The 12,372-nt window shown below is 41.3% G+C and overlaps 3 protein-coding genes across 6 annotated transcripts in view; 2 read left to right on the top strand and 1 right to left on the bottom strand.

The window, feature by feature from the left end:
- The window catches only part of srgap1a (SLIT-ROBO Rho GTPase activating protein 1a), an 81,785-nt gene extending 78,432 nt beyond the window's left edge, over window positions 1-3,353 (top strand). For 2 of the 4 annotated variants that reach the window (XM_051382807.1, XM_051382805.1), the window contains exon 22: window positions 625-3,353. In XM_051382807.1, the coding sequence (XP_051238767.1) occupies window positions 625-1,029 (405 nt within the window). In that variant the 3' untranslated portion in view covers window positions 1,030-3,353. The remainder of the gene's footprint in view (window positions 1-624) is intronic. The other 2 variants (XM_051382809.1, XM_051382808.1) reach the window with 2 other exon arrangements.
- A 124-nt stretch (window positions 3,354-3,477) lies between these two features.
- On the bottom strand, window positions 3,478-8,638 carry ccdc113 (coiled-coil domain containing 113). Its single transcript, XM_051382816.1, has 10 exons — window positions 8,548-8,638; window positions 7,204-7,390; window positions 6,697-6,832; window positions 6,330-6,491; window positions 6,098-6,247; window positions 4,999-5,109; window positions 4,762-4,860; window positions 4,483-4,590; window positions 4,100-4,255; window positions 3,478-3,900 (listed from the first exon to the last, which is right to left on the bottom strand). The coding sequence occupies exons 2-10, from the start codon at window positions 7,293-7,295 to the stop codon at window positions 3,760-3,762; spliced, it is 1,155 nt and encodes a 384-aa protein (XP_051238776.1). The 5' UTR covers window positions 7,296-7,390; window positions 8,548-8,638; the 3' UTR covers window positions 3,478-3,759.
- On the top strand, window positions 7,957-12,341 carry parp12a (poly (ADP-ribose) polymerase family, member 12a). Its single transcript, XM_051382813.1, has 11 exons — window positions 7,957-8,369; window positions 9,313-9,448; window positions 9,546-9,819; window positions 9,905-10,054; window positions 10,167-10,356; window positions 10,461-10,635; window positions 10,763-10,998; window positions 11,107-11,194; window positions 11,326-11,456; window positions 11,727-11,878; window positions 12,023-12,341. Exons 1-11 carry the CDS (start codon window positions 8,050-8,052, stop codon window positions 12,277-12,279), a joined length of 2,109 nt encoding a protein of 702 aa, XP_051238773.1. The 5' UTR covers window positions 7,957-8,049; the 3' UTR covers window positions 12,280-12,341.
- The last annotated feature ends 31 nt before the right edge of the window (window positions 12,342-12,372 follow it).

The raw sequence follows: 12,372 nt of genomic DNA, 5'->3' as shown, positions 1-12,372 counted from the left end.
AAAAACTCTATATCAATGCCAGTAAAACTGGTAGTAATTTGTGTTAAAGCAGACATCCGTGTTTGCGTCACTGCTGATTGGAAGGTGATAGCTCTGACAATAGTCACATGAATAGTAAAGCCACAAATGACATTTGTATAGAGCCTCAGTTAGAAAGCAGAGGTCACAGAGAGCACTTTAAACTGTGCTGGGCTGTCTGTCTGCCTACTGGGAGCATGCTCAGATGAACATCTTGTCATCTCTGCATCTCCTTCGCTATCCAAAGTCATTAGCATGCAGAGGGAGAGGTGCTGGTACAAAGTAATACTACTACTAACTCTCTGCATGTATAATGCATGCTTGGCGTTTTCTTGAAAAACTGTCACTGTGGTCCTCTGTTAATATCTCTTTTTATGTTTCCTACTATACTGTAATCTTACCTTCTCCCCTCTCTCACGTCTTTGCTGCTCCTATCTTGTCTTATTTTTTTCTTCACTCTTCTACCTTCTTTTTTGGTTCTCTGTCATTTTTAACTCCAACCTTCCTGCCTCTCAGTCATCTCTCTCACCAGTGTTATTATCATCCCCCCACATCCCCCCCTCCTCTCTCACACTCTCTCTCTCTTTCTCTCTCTGTCTCCTGCAGGACATAGAGGAAACTATGAACACTGCTCTGAATGAGTTGCGCGAGCTGGAGCGGCAGAGCTCAGCCAAGCACGCCCCTGACGTGGTGCTGGACACCCTGGAGCAGCGGCAGACCTCCGGCAGCAGCGGTGGCGGGGGTCCCACACCGGCCAGCTCCAGCGAGTCCCTAAGCCCCATCCACGGCGTCATGCTGAGGTCCACCGCCAACACTGAGCCACCTATCCGCCGCAGCACCAGCTCCTCCAGCGATACCATGAGCACCTTCAAGCCTGTGGTGGCGCCCCGCATGGGTGTGCAGCTCAAACCCCCGGCGTTGAGGCCCAAGCCCATGGTCCTGCCCAAATCCAGCCAGGCTTCACAGCCTCCAGCTGCTCAGGACCCTCTGGATAAGTCCTGCACCATGTAACCTCTGGGACAGGAATCAGAGATGTAAAACAAAAACTCTCAATCAACTTCCGGGGAGTGGCTGCAAAATGCCTAGATTTCATAGACATACAACAAATAATATCCTAGAGTGTGTAAAATACATAGACCTGGACAATAAAAGATGTTTCCTTGTGGTTTTGAAGCTGCGAAAGAGATCATAAAGAGACTGTAGGAGTTACAATGTACACAGATCTGTCAGTCGGACAAATCTTCTGTTAAAAAAACCTGTACACAGTTATGTGTTAATATGCTTAGGTTAATGTTATCTAACAAATTTCTTTTTTTTTAACTCAAACAACAAATCACAAAGGCTTCCTTCAAGGTTTTAGTATATGTTCACTAGTTAGTTTAGTTTACAGACATTCAGAAACTGTATCTTGAACAAAACACGCTGCATGTACAGTAGCTCCTCTGTTTACCACTGAACCTGAACCTGGAGCTTGATGGGAACTGTAGTGACCAGAGTGGCATTCTCACACATACAACTAGATTATGTAACTGTTTTGCTCTTATCTAGGAGGGCCCTTGAAGGTTTTGCAAACAGGTTCAAAGGCCTTATTGACTTTGGATTTCCAATGTTAAATATTATAAAGGTGCTGTGACTACCTGGACTGAAATGGTTTGAAGGTTGGACTGATTACGGGCCCGAAGAGCCCTTAATAACTAATGGTACTTTGTTAATAGACGATAGGACTGATAGCAGTATGCTTTTTTCACTAGCGTGTAAACTCTGCAACTTTCTTTGGCAAGGCATACCATCTGTTGCATCTCAGAAATGTATGAAGATCACCTCTGTGCTGGATCCACTTAAATTTATTTGAACATATTTCCATATTGCCTGGAATTACATATGACTATTGGATAAAACCACTACTTCATTATGAACTTTGTTTGAACATTTTGATGCATTGTTGAATTCTTGCATCAATAACTCATGATGCAGGGATAAAATATGCCTAATAACTTATGCCTTGGCATCCATGTAATCTATGGGGAGAAGTGTGAAAAATCCTGATGATAAATCATCTCCTACCTGCAGTATATACAACACATATGCTATTAAATGGTGTGGAACACATGCCATAGCTTCTTTTATGCCTTGCTTGGCTTTATTTACCCAAAGACATGACTGCAAGTTAAAGCATGGATGTTGACCCTCCATATATGATGTAGGCATTCTTCACATTGACTGATGTACAGACTCATGGCAGCGCCCTGTGGGAGTGCTGCCCGTAGCCATGGACCTAATGACTGTTAGTGTAAAAGCCTCCTAATGTGTTCACCCTGCTTCCTATGCTTCTCTTTGAAAACAGCAGCTTGCTTTGTGTCCCTCTAGTTGCTTTTATGTTCAGGTGAGAATGTCAGTAATGTGGGGTTTTTTTTGTATTGTTCTCTGACTGACACTGAGGCTTTCTCTGTGGATGATGACATCTCTAAATGCCGGACATGTGATAGAAAACACATGGAACAGGAGGAAGTCTCACACGATGATGAACAGCAGTGTCAGTATGTGTCCAGGTCGAGTAATAATTTCAAATGCAATAGCCCCATACTGTGTGACTTCCCCCCTGTATGTCTTTTCCGAAATAACCTCTGTACTGTAGAAATAACAGAAGTGGGTGCATGTCCTGGGAATGTTTGGCTAGCGTAATAACACACAGGAAAGACTTGGTTTGCAATGAATAAGCAATGCTCTCTAACAGCAGGTTTACACTATCTTTGACTTGACAGATATTGTGTGTATAATAATCAAAAGATAATTGATTTTCTGAATTACTAACTTGCATTATTTTTGTAATCATTTTTGTTATGTTTGTTGCATTTCTGGGTAGAAATGACTTAGAACAAATGATGTAGAATAAATATCCAGATATACAGTATGAAGCCAGTTGTAAAAAAATTAATAAAAGTGTGCTCTGTCACTATGTAACATCATCAACAGTAGGACTCAGTTATGCCGTCTGTAGGCTTTAAGCTACTCTGTGGTGTTATGTACATCTGTAGTATGTACTTGTGAAAGTGCCTTTGAAAATGTTTTAGAGGAACTTCAGACATTCTGTACCGTTGCATTTTCATGTCAGATGCTGTTTTGCAGTGCAGGAAGAAGACACATGAATAAGTAATGATGCCATTTTCCAAACAGTTATATGACAGAATTAATAATAAATAAACTGCTTACCCATTGTGACATTGCACTTTTATGTATATAACTGTATATATGGCATGTAACATCATAACGTTTAGAGTTCTTTGAGGGCTTATACCTCCAAGGATTTCTTTCTAATAAAGGAAATAGTTTGTCGAGTCTGAGGTAGATTTTTTTTTTTTGCCGTTACTTTTTATACACAGTAACTTTGCATTTAATTATGATCAGTGGTGGAGGAAGTATTCAGATTATTCTACTTAGGTAAAAGTATGAATAGCACAATGTAAAAAAGTTTTTTTTAATAATATAATTCAGTATACTAAGATTTCATAATGACTACGCCAATAGGGCTTGATGGAGAAAGTTTATACATTTACAGAACATCTAATGTACGTTTCATTCTTCCAAGGACACACAGTGAGTATGAGTGAAAAAAAAACCCCAGAAGACATGATGAGGATTCAAGCTTAAATCTTTTCTTCCTACATTTCTCAACGTGTACTTTCCACCACGCATTAATGTCTTTTTTTATAAGAATCCAGCAGGCTTTTTCTGATGTTTTCTCTATGTGCTGTGTTCTGCTATGTATGGGAGCTTTACTGGGATTTGGTGTCCCCCAGATCTATCTCTAGCCTCAGCACTGTATGCAGGAGTAAGAGTGGGTCCCTGTGTACTCCAGGCTTTAGCGTGGGTCTTCAAGGCCATCTGGTGAAACAGAGAAGAGAAGGCTCATTGTTATGGATACTGTGACACAACAGCTTTCCTTCAGCTTGGGCCGAGGCTTGATGTGGTCCGATAAAAGTGGAGCAAATATTCAGTTTTTTACAGACATGACAAGAGAATCTAGGAGAAAATCCAGGAGAGAGCTGGTTGCATTTGATGAAAGAAAATAAATACGGTTTACCTGAGCAATTCCAACTTTTCTCTCCAAAGTGTGAATGCTCTGCTGCAGCTTCTTGTGTTTGTCCTTCACATGCATGTACTCAATGATATCAGGAGCCTGATAATCTGTCATCTGGCGACGCAGGTGTTTGTTGAGAGCCTCTGCCTTTATACGCTCCTAGAGGGAGAAAATTAAGTAGAAGGGATGGAGCGGACAAAGTTAATTACTTTAAAGAGCAGGAGATAGGTGTGGTTTAGAAAGGGGGAGAAATATTAACTGATTTGTCTGTTTTAGTCTGTCTTACATAATTTAATGCAAATGACTCTGCCACTCATTGGTAACCAATGGACAAAAACATGTATAAAGTTCTTAAAGTCTGAGTCATTCTTGGACCACTGACAAACCTCCTCAGCATGCTGTATCTCCTCCTCAATTTTTGTCAGCATCTGCTTTCTGTTGCTGATGTCATTGCTCAGCTCTGTGGACTCCAATGTCACTCTCCGCAGCTTCTCCTGTTGACACACACACACACACACACACGCACATATAGGTTTGACAAGCTGGAGCAAAGTTCTATGTGATAAGCTAAACTACAAAGATGGTTTCATATATCTACAGGAAATTGCACTGAGGAAATTCTATCTCTCTGTCTCTCTCCCACACACATATTTCTGATAAGCTACCTTGTGTGAACTGAGGACATGTTGCACTTTGAGATTTCTGACTTGAATTTCCTCCAGGCTTTGATCAATTTTCTCCTTGCTGTATTCCTGGAAAATTTCCTAAAAAAGACATACAGCATCATACATTGTTACATTTCCTTCTCTTGCACAATTGTCTAACTCGCATGCTACACAGCAGGTCTCTCTCTTTCCAGCTTTCTTAGCCTCTCTGGATATACACACAATTTCATTCTCTACCTCATATTCTGCTTTTCCCGTCTCTTTTTTCTGTTGAAGCTGCTGCTGGAGCTTCTTCTCCTGGACCTTCAGTGCCTGGTTCTTCAGATTGTACTTCTCCAACTGGGTGACCTGGTTTCAGTTTGTGTGTGTGATTGTGAACAGGACAAAGGGAGGATGGTGATGAGTATGAGTAGGGGTTGCGGCAGTACTGGAGAAAGCAGATGATCACATCAAAAAAAAAAACCCTTGCACAGAGTAAAAGTAATAATCACTCAATGTCTCAGCCCCTTGTCATTCCCATTAAAAGGGAGATGATAATTATGTGTTATTTTACCCCACCAGACTTTTTCGGTTGAATTAAAACAGACAGTCAGAAAAAGCAGCATGTTAGTATCAATGACGTTCCCTCAGTGCAGATCAGAATCTAGTTCTAACTATAGGTTTGACTATGGAAAAATAATCATGCTAAGATTGGATTTTAGGGAACTTAATGCGATATGTTGACGGACTAAAATCAGAAAGGTCAAGTTATTATATTAAAGGTCCAGTGTGTAGGATTTAGAGGCGTCTAGCGGTGTAGTGGCTGTCGCTTCGCCCTCCCCTCCCAAGCACCAATAAGAAACTACAGTGGCTGCAAAACGCAAAAAAACATGAACGGCAATCCATTGTAGCTAGTGTTTGTTTTGTCCCTTCTGGGCTACTGTAGAAACATGGTAGTTCACTATGACGGCCTTGACTCATTCTAAAGTAACAAAAACATAATTATTCCTATACACTGCTGATTACAGACTAATGAAAACATACCTATGAATATTATATTCCATTTCTGCCAGTATACTCTCCTATATGTTTCACACTGGACCTTTAACATTACAACTCATATATGGGGAAAACTGTTTGAAAACTGTTGTTTTATCTATGAGTCTTGCGCATATAATTAAACTTTAAAGCTGCACACATAAAGGCATCTTTTCTAAGTTAAGCTAAAATTAGTAATCCAGTTGTTTCAACCTGCATTTCATTGTGCAATCTGTATTTTATAATGACAATAAAGCTGAACCTTGAACCTTTAATCTATTCAAACGCTACTTTGCGTAGTTTTCATTAGTCTTTTTACCTTTGACTTATCTTCAGTGTACTGGAGCACCTTCTCATGCTCCTTCATTTCCAACCTGTTGTCCATCATAGGTTTGATCAGTCTGCGTTCAAACTCGTTCTTGGCCTTCCTGATTTCTGCAAGACGCAATTCTGCCTCTTTTAGGGAGGCCTGGAAAGACAAAATATGTTTTAAGTGTTTATTTAGTTGTTTCTTTTTGCTTTGTTTATTTCTGTGGAGGGTGTGTCGTAACCTTGTAGTTATCCTGAATTCTCTCATATCTCTGTTTGAGTTTCTCCTGGTCTTGTCGTGTCTCTGTTACTTCTCTCTGTACCACATTAAGTTTTTGTTCCAAGGTCAGCTGATGAAGGCGATCTGATAGGTTGGACTGGGACCTCCGCCTCCTTCCACGACCCTGACAACGCACACATGCACCCACACACATAAAATGATTTGGGGGCTATCAGGAGCACAGAGCAAAGAGGTCATCAGTCCATTAAAATCAGGATTGTCTCTAAGATTGTGGCAAAATCTGTCCTCCTAGTGTTCATTTTCAGTGGGAAAGAGTTTTGCATACATATAGAAAAAGTAAAGAAGTCTTGTTATTGGGTGGCACTTACCCCACCCTCCAGCTGGGAGGCTCCTGATGCCCCTGGGCCATCTGCCCCAGCCTGGGACACAAGGTCCTGAGGATCCAAGCGGCCGATAAACCGCTCCAACATGTTATTCTCTGCCAGGAGGGCTGCATTGGAACATCTTGGATGGGTGGAAGTGAATAAAAACAACAACTTTAAAATCATACAGTGTGTGTGTGTGTGTGTGTGTGTGTGTGTGTGTGTGTGTGTGTGTGTCACTTATTCAATCACCTCTAATCATTTCTCAAGGAGAACAGAAACTGTCACATATTTTAACATTTCATAACGTTACCTAGCCCAGTTTAATGCCAGTCTACTCCCAGTTAACTCTCTGCACTTACTGTGATCTAACTAAACTAGTTACGTTAACTAACAGCAGAACTAGCTGTTAGCTCAACGCTAGCGTTAGCAAGTTTAAATGAACAAACGTTTTAACGTTTTTAGCACTTTTAACACAGACAGGGGTTCTCAGATATTTTCTGTTAAACGTACTTTAGTTCTTTGACTCGGTTGTAGAGGAGTTCTTTTTGCTCCTGTGTGACTTCTTTCCCTTTTTCTTCCATCAACAACAGCTCATCCTCCATGGTTGCTATGGTACACTGAACCCCTGCAACGGTTGCTAGGGCTCGTGTTGCCTTCACGTACCTACAGAAACCGCCATAGTCTGGATCTTTTGCGACTAATAGAGACAGAAAGGAAAGAGTGGTTTAATTATCACATTATGTTGCCTTTTATTCATTTGAGGACTATATTTGTGTTTTTAATTTAACTTACTTTAAGCGTATTAACAAAACAACTTTTAGAAGCATATAAAGAACTATCTTGCAGCATGACCATAACTCTATGTGTATGGTCTGATTGTTTTTATTATTCTTATGTTAATTGCATTATTATTTGTTATTACTTTATTCCTGTCTACTATTATATTTTAATGTTTATATTTTCTTATTATTGTATTTGTTTATGTTAAGGAGCCCAGGAAGGCTAGAGGCACATACATGTGCTTTTAACAGGGATCCTTAATAAACTATAAACAATATGACTTACATAAGCAAATGAGACCATCAACGATAAGATATTAATAATTAATTATTAATTGATAAGCTATTTATTATTCTTGAAATTCAGATTCATTTGGATTCTCTGTTGGAACAACACCGCCTTTGTCCACAGGGGGCCGCCAGAATCGACACAAAATGAAAGTTTCTTCTTGTTGCTTTAAATTTCAGTTTCATTTCCCTGTAATCAGAAGTCGCTGTGTGGATCAGTAGGAAGCTGTAGCCTTGCTCTGCTCTGATAACAGTGTGGGTTACTGGGGGGTGATTTACTCTCTTCAGGATGACCACAGTCATCTCCAAATGCATCATCAAGACCCTGTGCGACAACCAGGGGTGTTTGGACTTCAAGCGTCTGGAGGAGAGGATCGCGCAGAGTTTCACTGTCGCGGAACCCGTCCTGCGCAAAGTCCTCTTCGAAGATGGTAAAATAGCCATTCAGGAGGGCAAACAGAGGGTTGTCCGCGGTCAAGTACTCAGCCCGGATAGTTTGATTGTGGCTAAAACCAGTCTGCGGCTGTGTCAGAGAAAGCCTGGAGAGTGTCCACAGTGCGATGGGTTACACCTGTGCAGGTATTTTGTGTGCGGAGACTGCTCCTTCGGGTAAGTACCTGCTGGGAGTGCATTTGTGTAATAGATTTAGGCCGCAGCCCTTTAACATAAGTGTAGCGTACATCAACATACAGTAACCCCAAAGGCTACAGAGACAGAAGACAGAGATCAGAGCAGTAAATCAAAGCGGGTTAAAGACCCTTTAAACTTTAAAGCCCCAAACACTCACACAGCTGTTTTCACTTTAAATCTTTTGTTGGGCGTGTACAGATCATAGACTGCACAGACAGGTTGACACTCACTCTCCTGAAGGTTTGTGGTTTGACAACTCACACCCTTTATCATCTTATCTGTGCCATCAATATGGCTCCTCCCAACTTCCGCCCGAGCAGACTAAAGGAAATAATAATAGTCCTGTGTCAAAGGTGACTTGATCTTATGACTGCCTCTGAAAAGCAGAGCTTGGCTGGTGTACAGCTTTATTTAACTTTGCTTAAAACACAAAACATTTGAAGAAAGATGTAAATCCAAACAATAAGATTAATTGTTAGTCCCCCTCCACTCAATAATGTGTTTTTCTTCATTGATTTTGTTCCTGCAGTTGGTCGTTTGAGCTTCACTGCGAACAATGATGTAGGCTCTGTACAGTCCAGTTTAACACTGGAAGGATGTTTTAACTTTTTAAAAATGTTAATGTAGAAATACATATCTGGAGGGAATCTTTAAGAGAAGAAAATTAGCATTTTACTGCCTCACAGTCTATTTGGGCTTCTGTGGGAAACAAAACCAACTTCAGACAAAGGCCTAAGAGCAACAACAAAAAAGAAGCAAACTGTAGCTCCTTTATTTGACCAGAAGATGGCAGTAATTTGCAACTATTATCTTGACCATTGTTTTCCCTACACTGTGTATTGTACAGCCTTTTCCAGTGGTTAATTCAGTAAAACTGAATAACAAGAAATCATCTTTTTTTTTTTCATTTTCTTATTTTCAGACCCAAGTGTAACAAAAACCATAGTCTGGTTGATCCACACAATGCACAGCTTTTGGAGAGATATGGTCTTCAGCATCTGACAGAGAAACAGCTGTTCCAGCTGTTACTGCAGAATGACCCACATCTGCTCCCTGATGTAGGTTTTAATGGCAACAGTTGGAAATATAAGTGGGAATTCAGACTCTCTTGCTATTGTGTAGAAAATAATGTTTTTGATATGAATATTGTTCCAGATCTGCCCCCACTACAACAAGGGCAACGGTTTGCACGGTTCCTGCAAGTTCACCACATCCTGCACCAAGCTTCACGTCTGCCTGCACTATCTCCAGGGTGACTGTAGGTTTGGTTCTTCATGTAAGAGATCCCACAGTATTGATGCTACTAATGCACAAGGAATGAAGCTCTTCAGAGGATTCAGTCAGGAGAATATTACCAACCTTCATGGGATCTACAGAAATAAATTCATCATCATGGGTCATCAAGGGAGACAAGCTACTGCTGTTCCTGGTAAAGAACAAGTACTTTAATAGAAAACTCTTTGAACTTTTGAACTGCACAATAGATATTACATATGTATGTGTGTCTCCTGCAGCGCTGCCAGAGGTGAAAATGCCTACTCAGCAGCCTTCCCACAGCAACCCTGGATCCCCCACTAGTTCTGCTTGTCCATCCAAACCAATAAGCGATGCAGACAAGAATGAAATCTGCCTCTACTTCATCCGTAAGAACTGCAGCTTCAAAGGTAAATGAGGTTGGCTGAATTTACTCTACAGTAACCTCTCAATGCATGTGTGTACATCTGTGTGAAGAGGAGATGGTTTCTATATTTCTACCTGTAACATTTATTTCCCCAGAGAGGTGTGCTCGTGTCCATTGGCATCTGCCGTACAGATGGCAAGTTTTAGACAGCGATGGTGTGACCTGGAAGGACCTGCCTAATATGGAGGACATTGAGAAGGCCTACTGCGACCCAGAACGTGACACAAGCTCCATGGATTCACTATCGTCTCCCTTAGGGATTTTCAGAGTTCTGTCTTTACAAAGGTGACAGGTCACTGAGCAATATTTATTTACATTAGTTGAAGCCTTTTGAAATGTTTACTCCCTTTTGAGGGAATTTTAGATTTACTTTTGCTACTTGCTTCCAGCGCTGCATCCCCTGCTGTGCATTCAGTTGACTTTATGAAGATGACATACGGAGGGTCTCCAGTCCGTCGCCTGTCCACGGCCTCCTCTGTGTCAAAGCCCCCTCACTTCGTTCTTACAACAGAATGGCTTTGGTACTGGAAGGATGAGAGCGGGATATGGATGCAGTTTGGACAGGTCAGTGAAACTTGTACAAACAATGCAGCTATTTGTCTTTGTTTGTGATCCTGTTTGAGGGAAGAGGTACACTGGGATTTGCTACATTCCCCTCTTCCCCTCACCTGTTTTCTTTTTTTCTCTTTAGGTTGGTGTTGACACACCAGCCTCTATCACTTCTCAGATTCTGGAGAACGTGTACCTGGCAGACAGTGATACAGAGATCCCTTTTGGCGCTGGCAAACACCAGTACATCCTCCACTTAAAAGGTGCACCGGGAACCCCGCAGATGTATCAGGAGAATGTAAAGTACAAAACCAAGAGAGAGGTCAGAAGGAGGCCTTTCTTTGTGTCTGCTAATGATGTGGAGGTGAAGTTAAAGAGGTATTTTTATTTGCAGTTATAGATGGTGATGTGACATTATCTTTGCAATGCTGCTGTTTTGGATCAAGTGACTTCACCATTCAGTTATTATTTTTGTCTCCTCTGTAGTCCTTCAACACACACCTCCAGCTCCTCCACAGCTGCAAGTTTCCCACCCTACTGGGACAAGACTGCCCTACCAGATGTTGGATACAAGGTATCTTTACAGCATGTATTACTGTGCTTAATATTTCTTAACTTTTTTAAACTTTTTTGTTCCTTCTTGAGCATCAACTATATATTTATACACTAATACACATTCATCTGCACTGTACTTTTATCTTTCAGCTCATACCTCTCTCCAAATCTGCATCGGAGTATAGTAGGATTGAGATGTTGTTTAAGCGCACCATGCCCCAGAGTAAAATTCACAACATCCAGAGGATCCAGAATCCCGCTCTGTGGGAAGTCTTTCAGTGGTAAATCATAGATCTGGCTTTTTGGACTTAAAGTAGCTATAATCAGTGTTTTTATAATAACAATGTGTGTGACAATCCGCAAAGGGGTTAGTCGGCTCTTATTGATGAACCTCCAGAAAATTGTTAGCTCAATCTGCAGCTGTCCTCGGCTTAATAGAGTTTTAGAGCGAGTTTCAGCTCATTGTTAAGCCGCCCGGCTGATTAATCAAAAGTGGAAATAATACTTGGTTGCACGTCATGGCATTGGTGTTTTCTATATTGTGTGTTCAGGCAGAATGAGCAGATGAAGAAGAGGAATGACGGGAAACCTGTGAATCAGCAGTACTTGTTCCATGGGACAGACGAGTCCCTGATTGAAGCCATCTGTGAGCAAAACTTTGACTGGAGGATGTGTGGTAGCCACGGCACGGCCTACGGCAAGGGTACAGCAGCATTCATTCAACCGACATTCGAATAGTTTAACAAATATACAGCAGACAGTGTTGACAAGCCACTAAGACACTTTACTGTGACATTAGAAAAGAACCATCACACTGTGTCAGTAGTAATACTTTCTTATTTTTTAGGGAGCTACTTTGCCAAAGATGCGTCCTACTCAAACAGGTATGCCAGCATCAAAAAAAGCCTGAACAAGATCATGTTTGTTGCTCTGGTCCTGGTGGGGGAGTACACCAGGGGAAGCAGCAGCTATGTTCGCCCCCCGCCAAAAGGAAACGACAAAACCCTCTACGACAGTTGTGTTGACCGCAAGAGCGACCCCAGCATCTACGTTGTCTTTGAAAAACAACAGATTTATCCAGAGTATCTCATCAACTACTCTTAAGTCACAGCGCTGTTGTTTCCTTTTATCAGGATTTTGTGCAGGGGAAAAACTTTATTATGGGATGCTTTTTACTTTCACTGGAAGCAGCAAATG

The sequence above is a fragment of the Dicentrarchus labrax genome, unplaced genomic scaffold (genome assembly GCF_905237075.1).
Source record: "Dicentrarchus labrax unplaced genomic scaffold, dlabrax2021, whole genome shotgun sequence".
NCBI classification, from domain to species: Eukaryota; Metazoa; Chordata; class Actinopteri; family Moronidae; genus Dicentrarchus; species Dicentrarchus labrax.
This window is presented reverse-complemented; position numbering and strand designations above follow the sequence as displayed.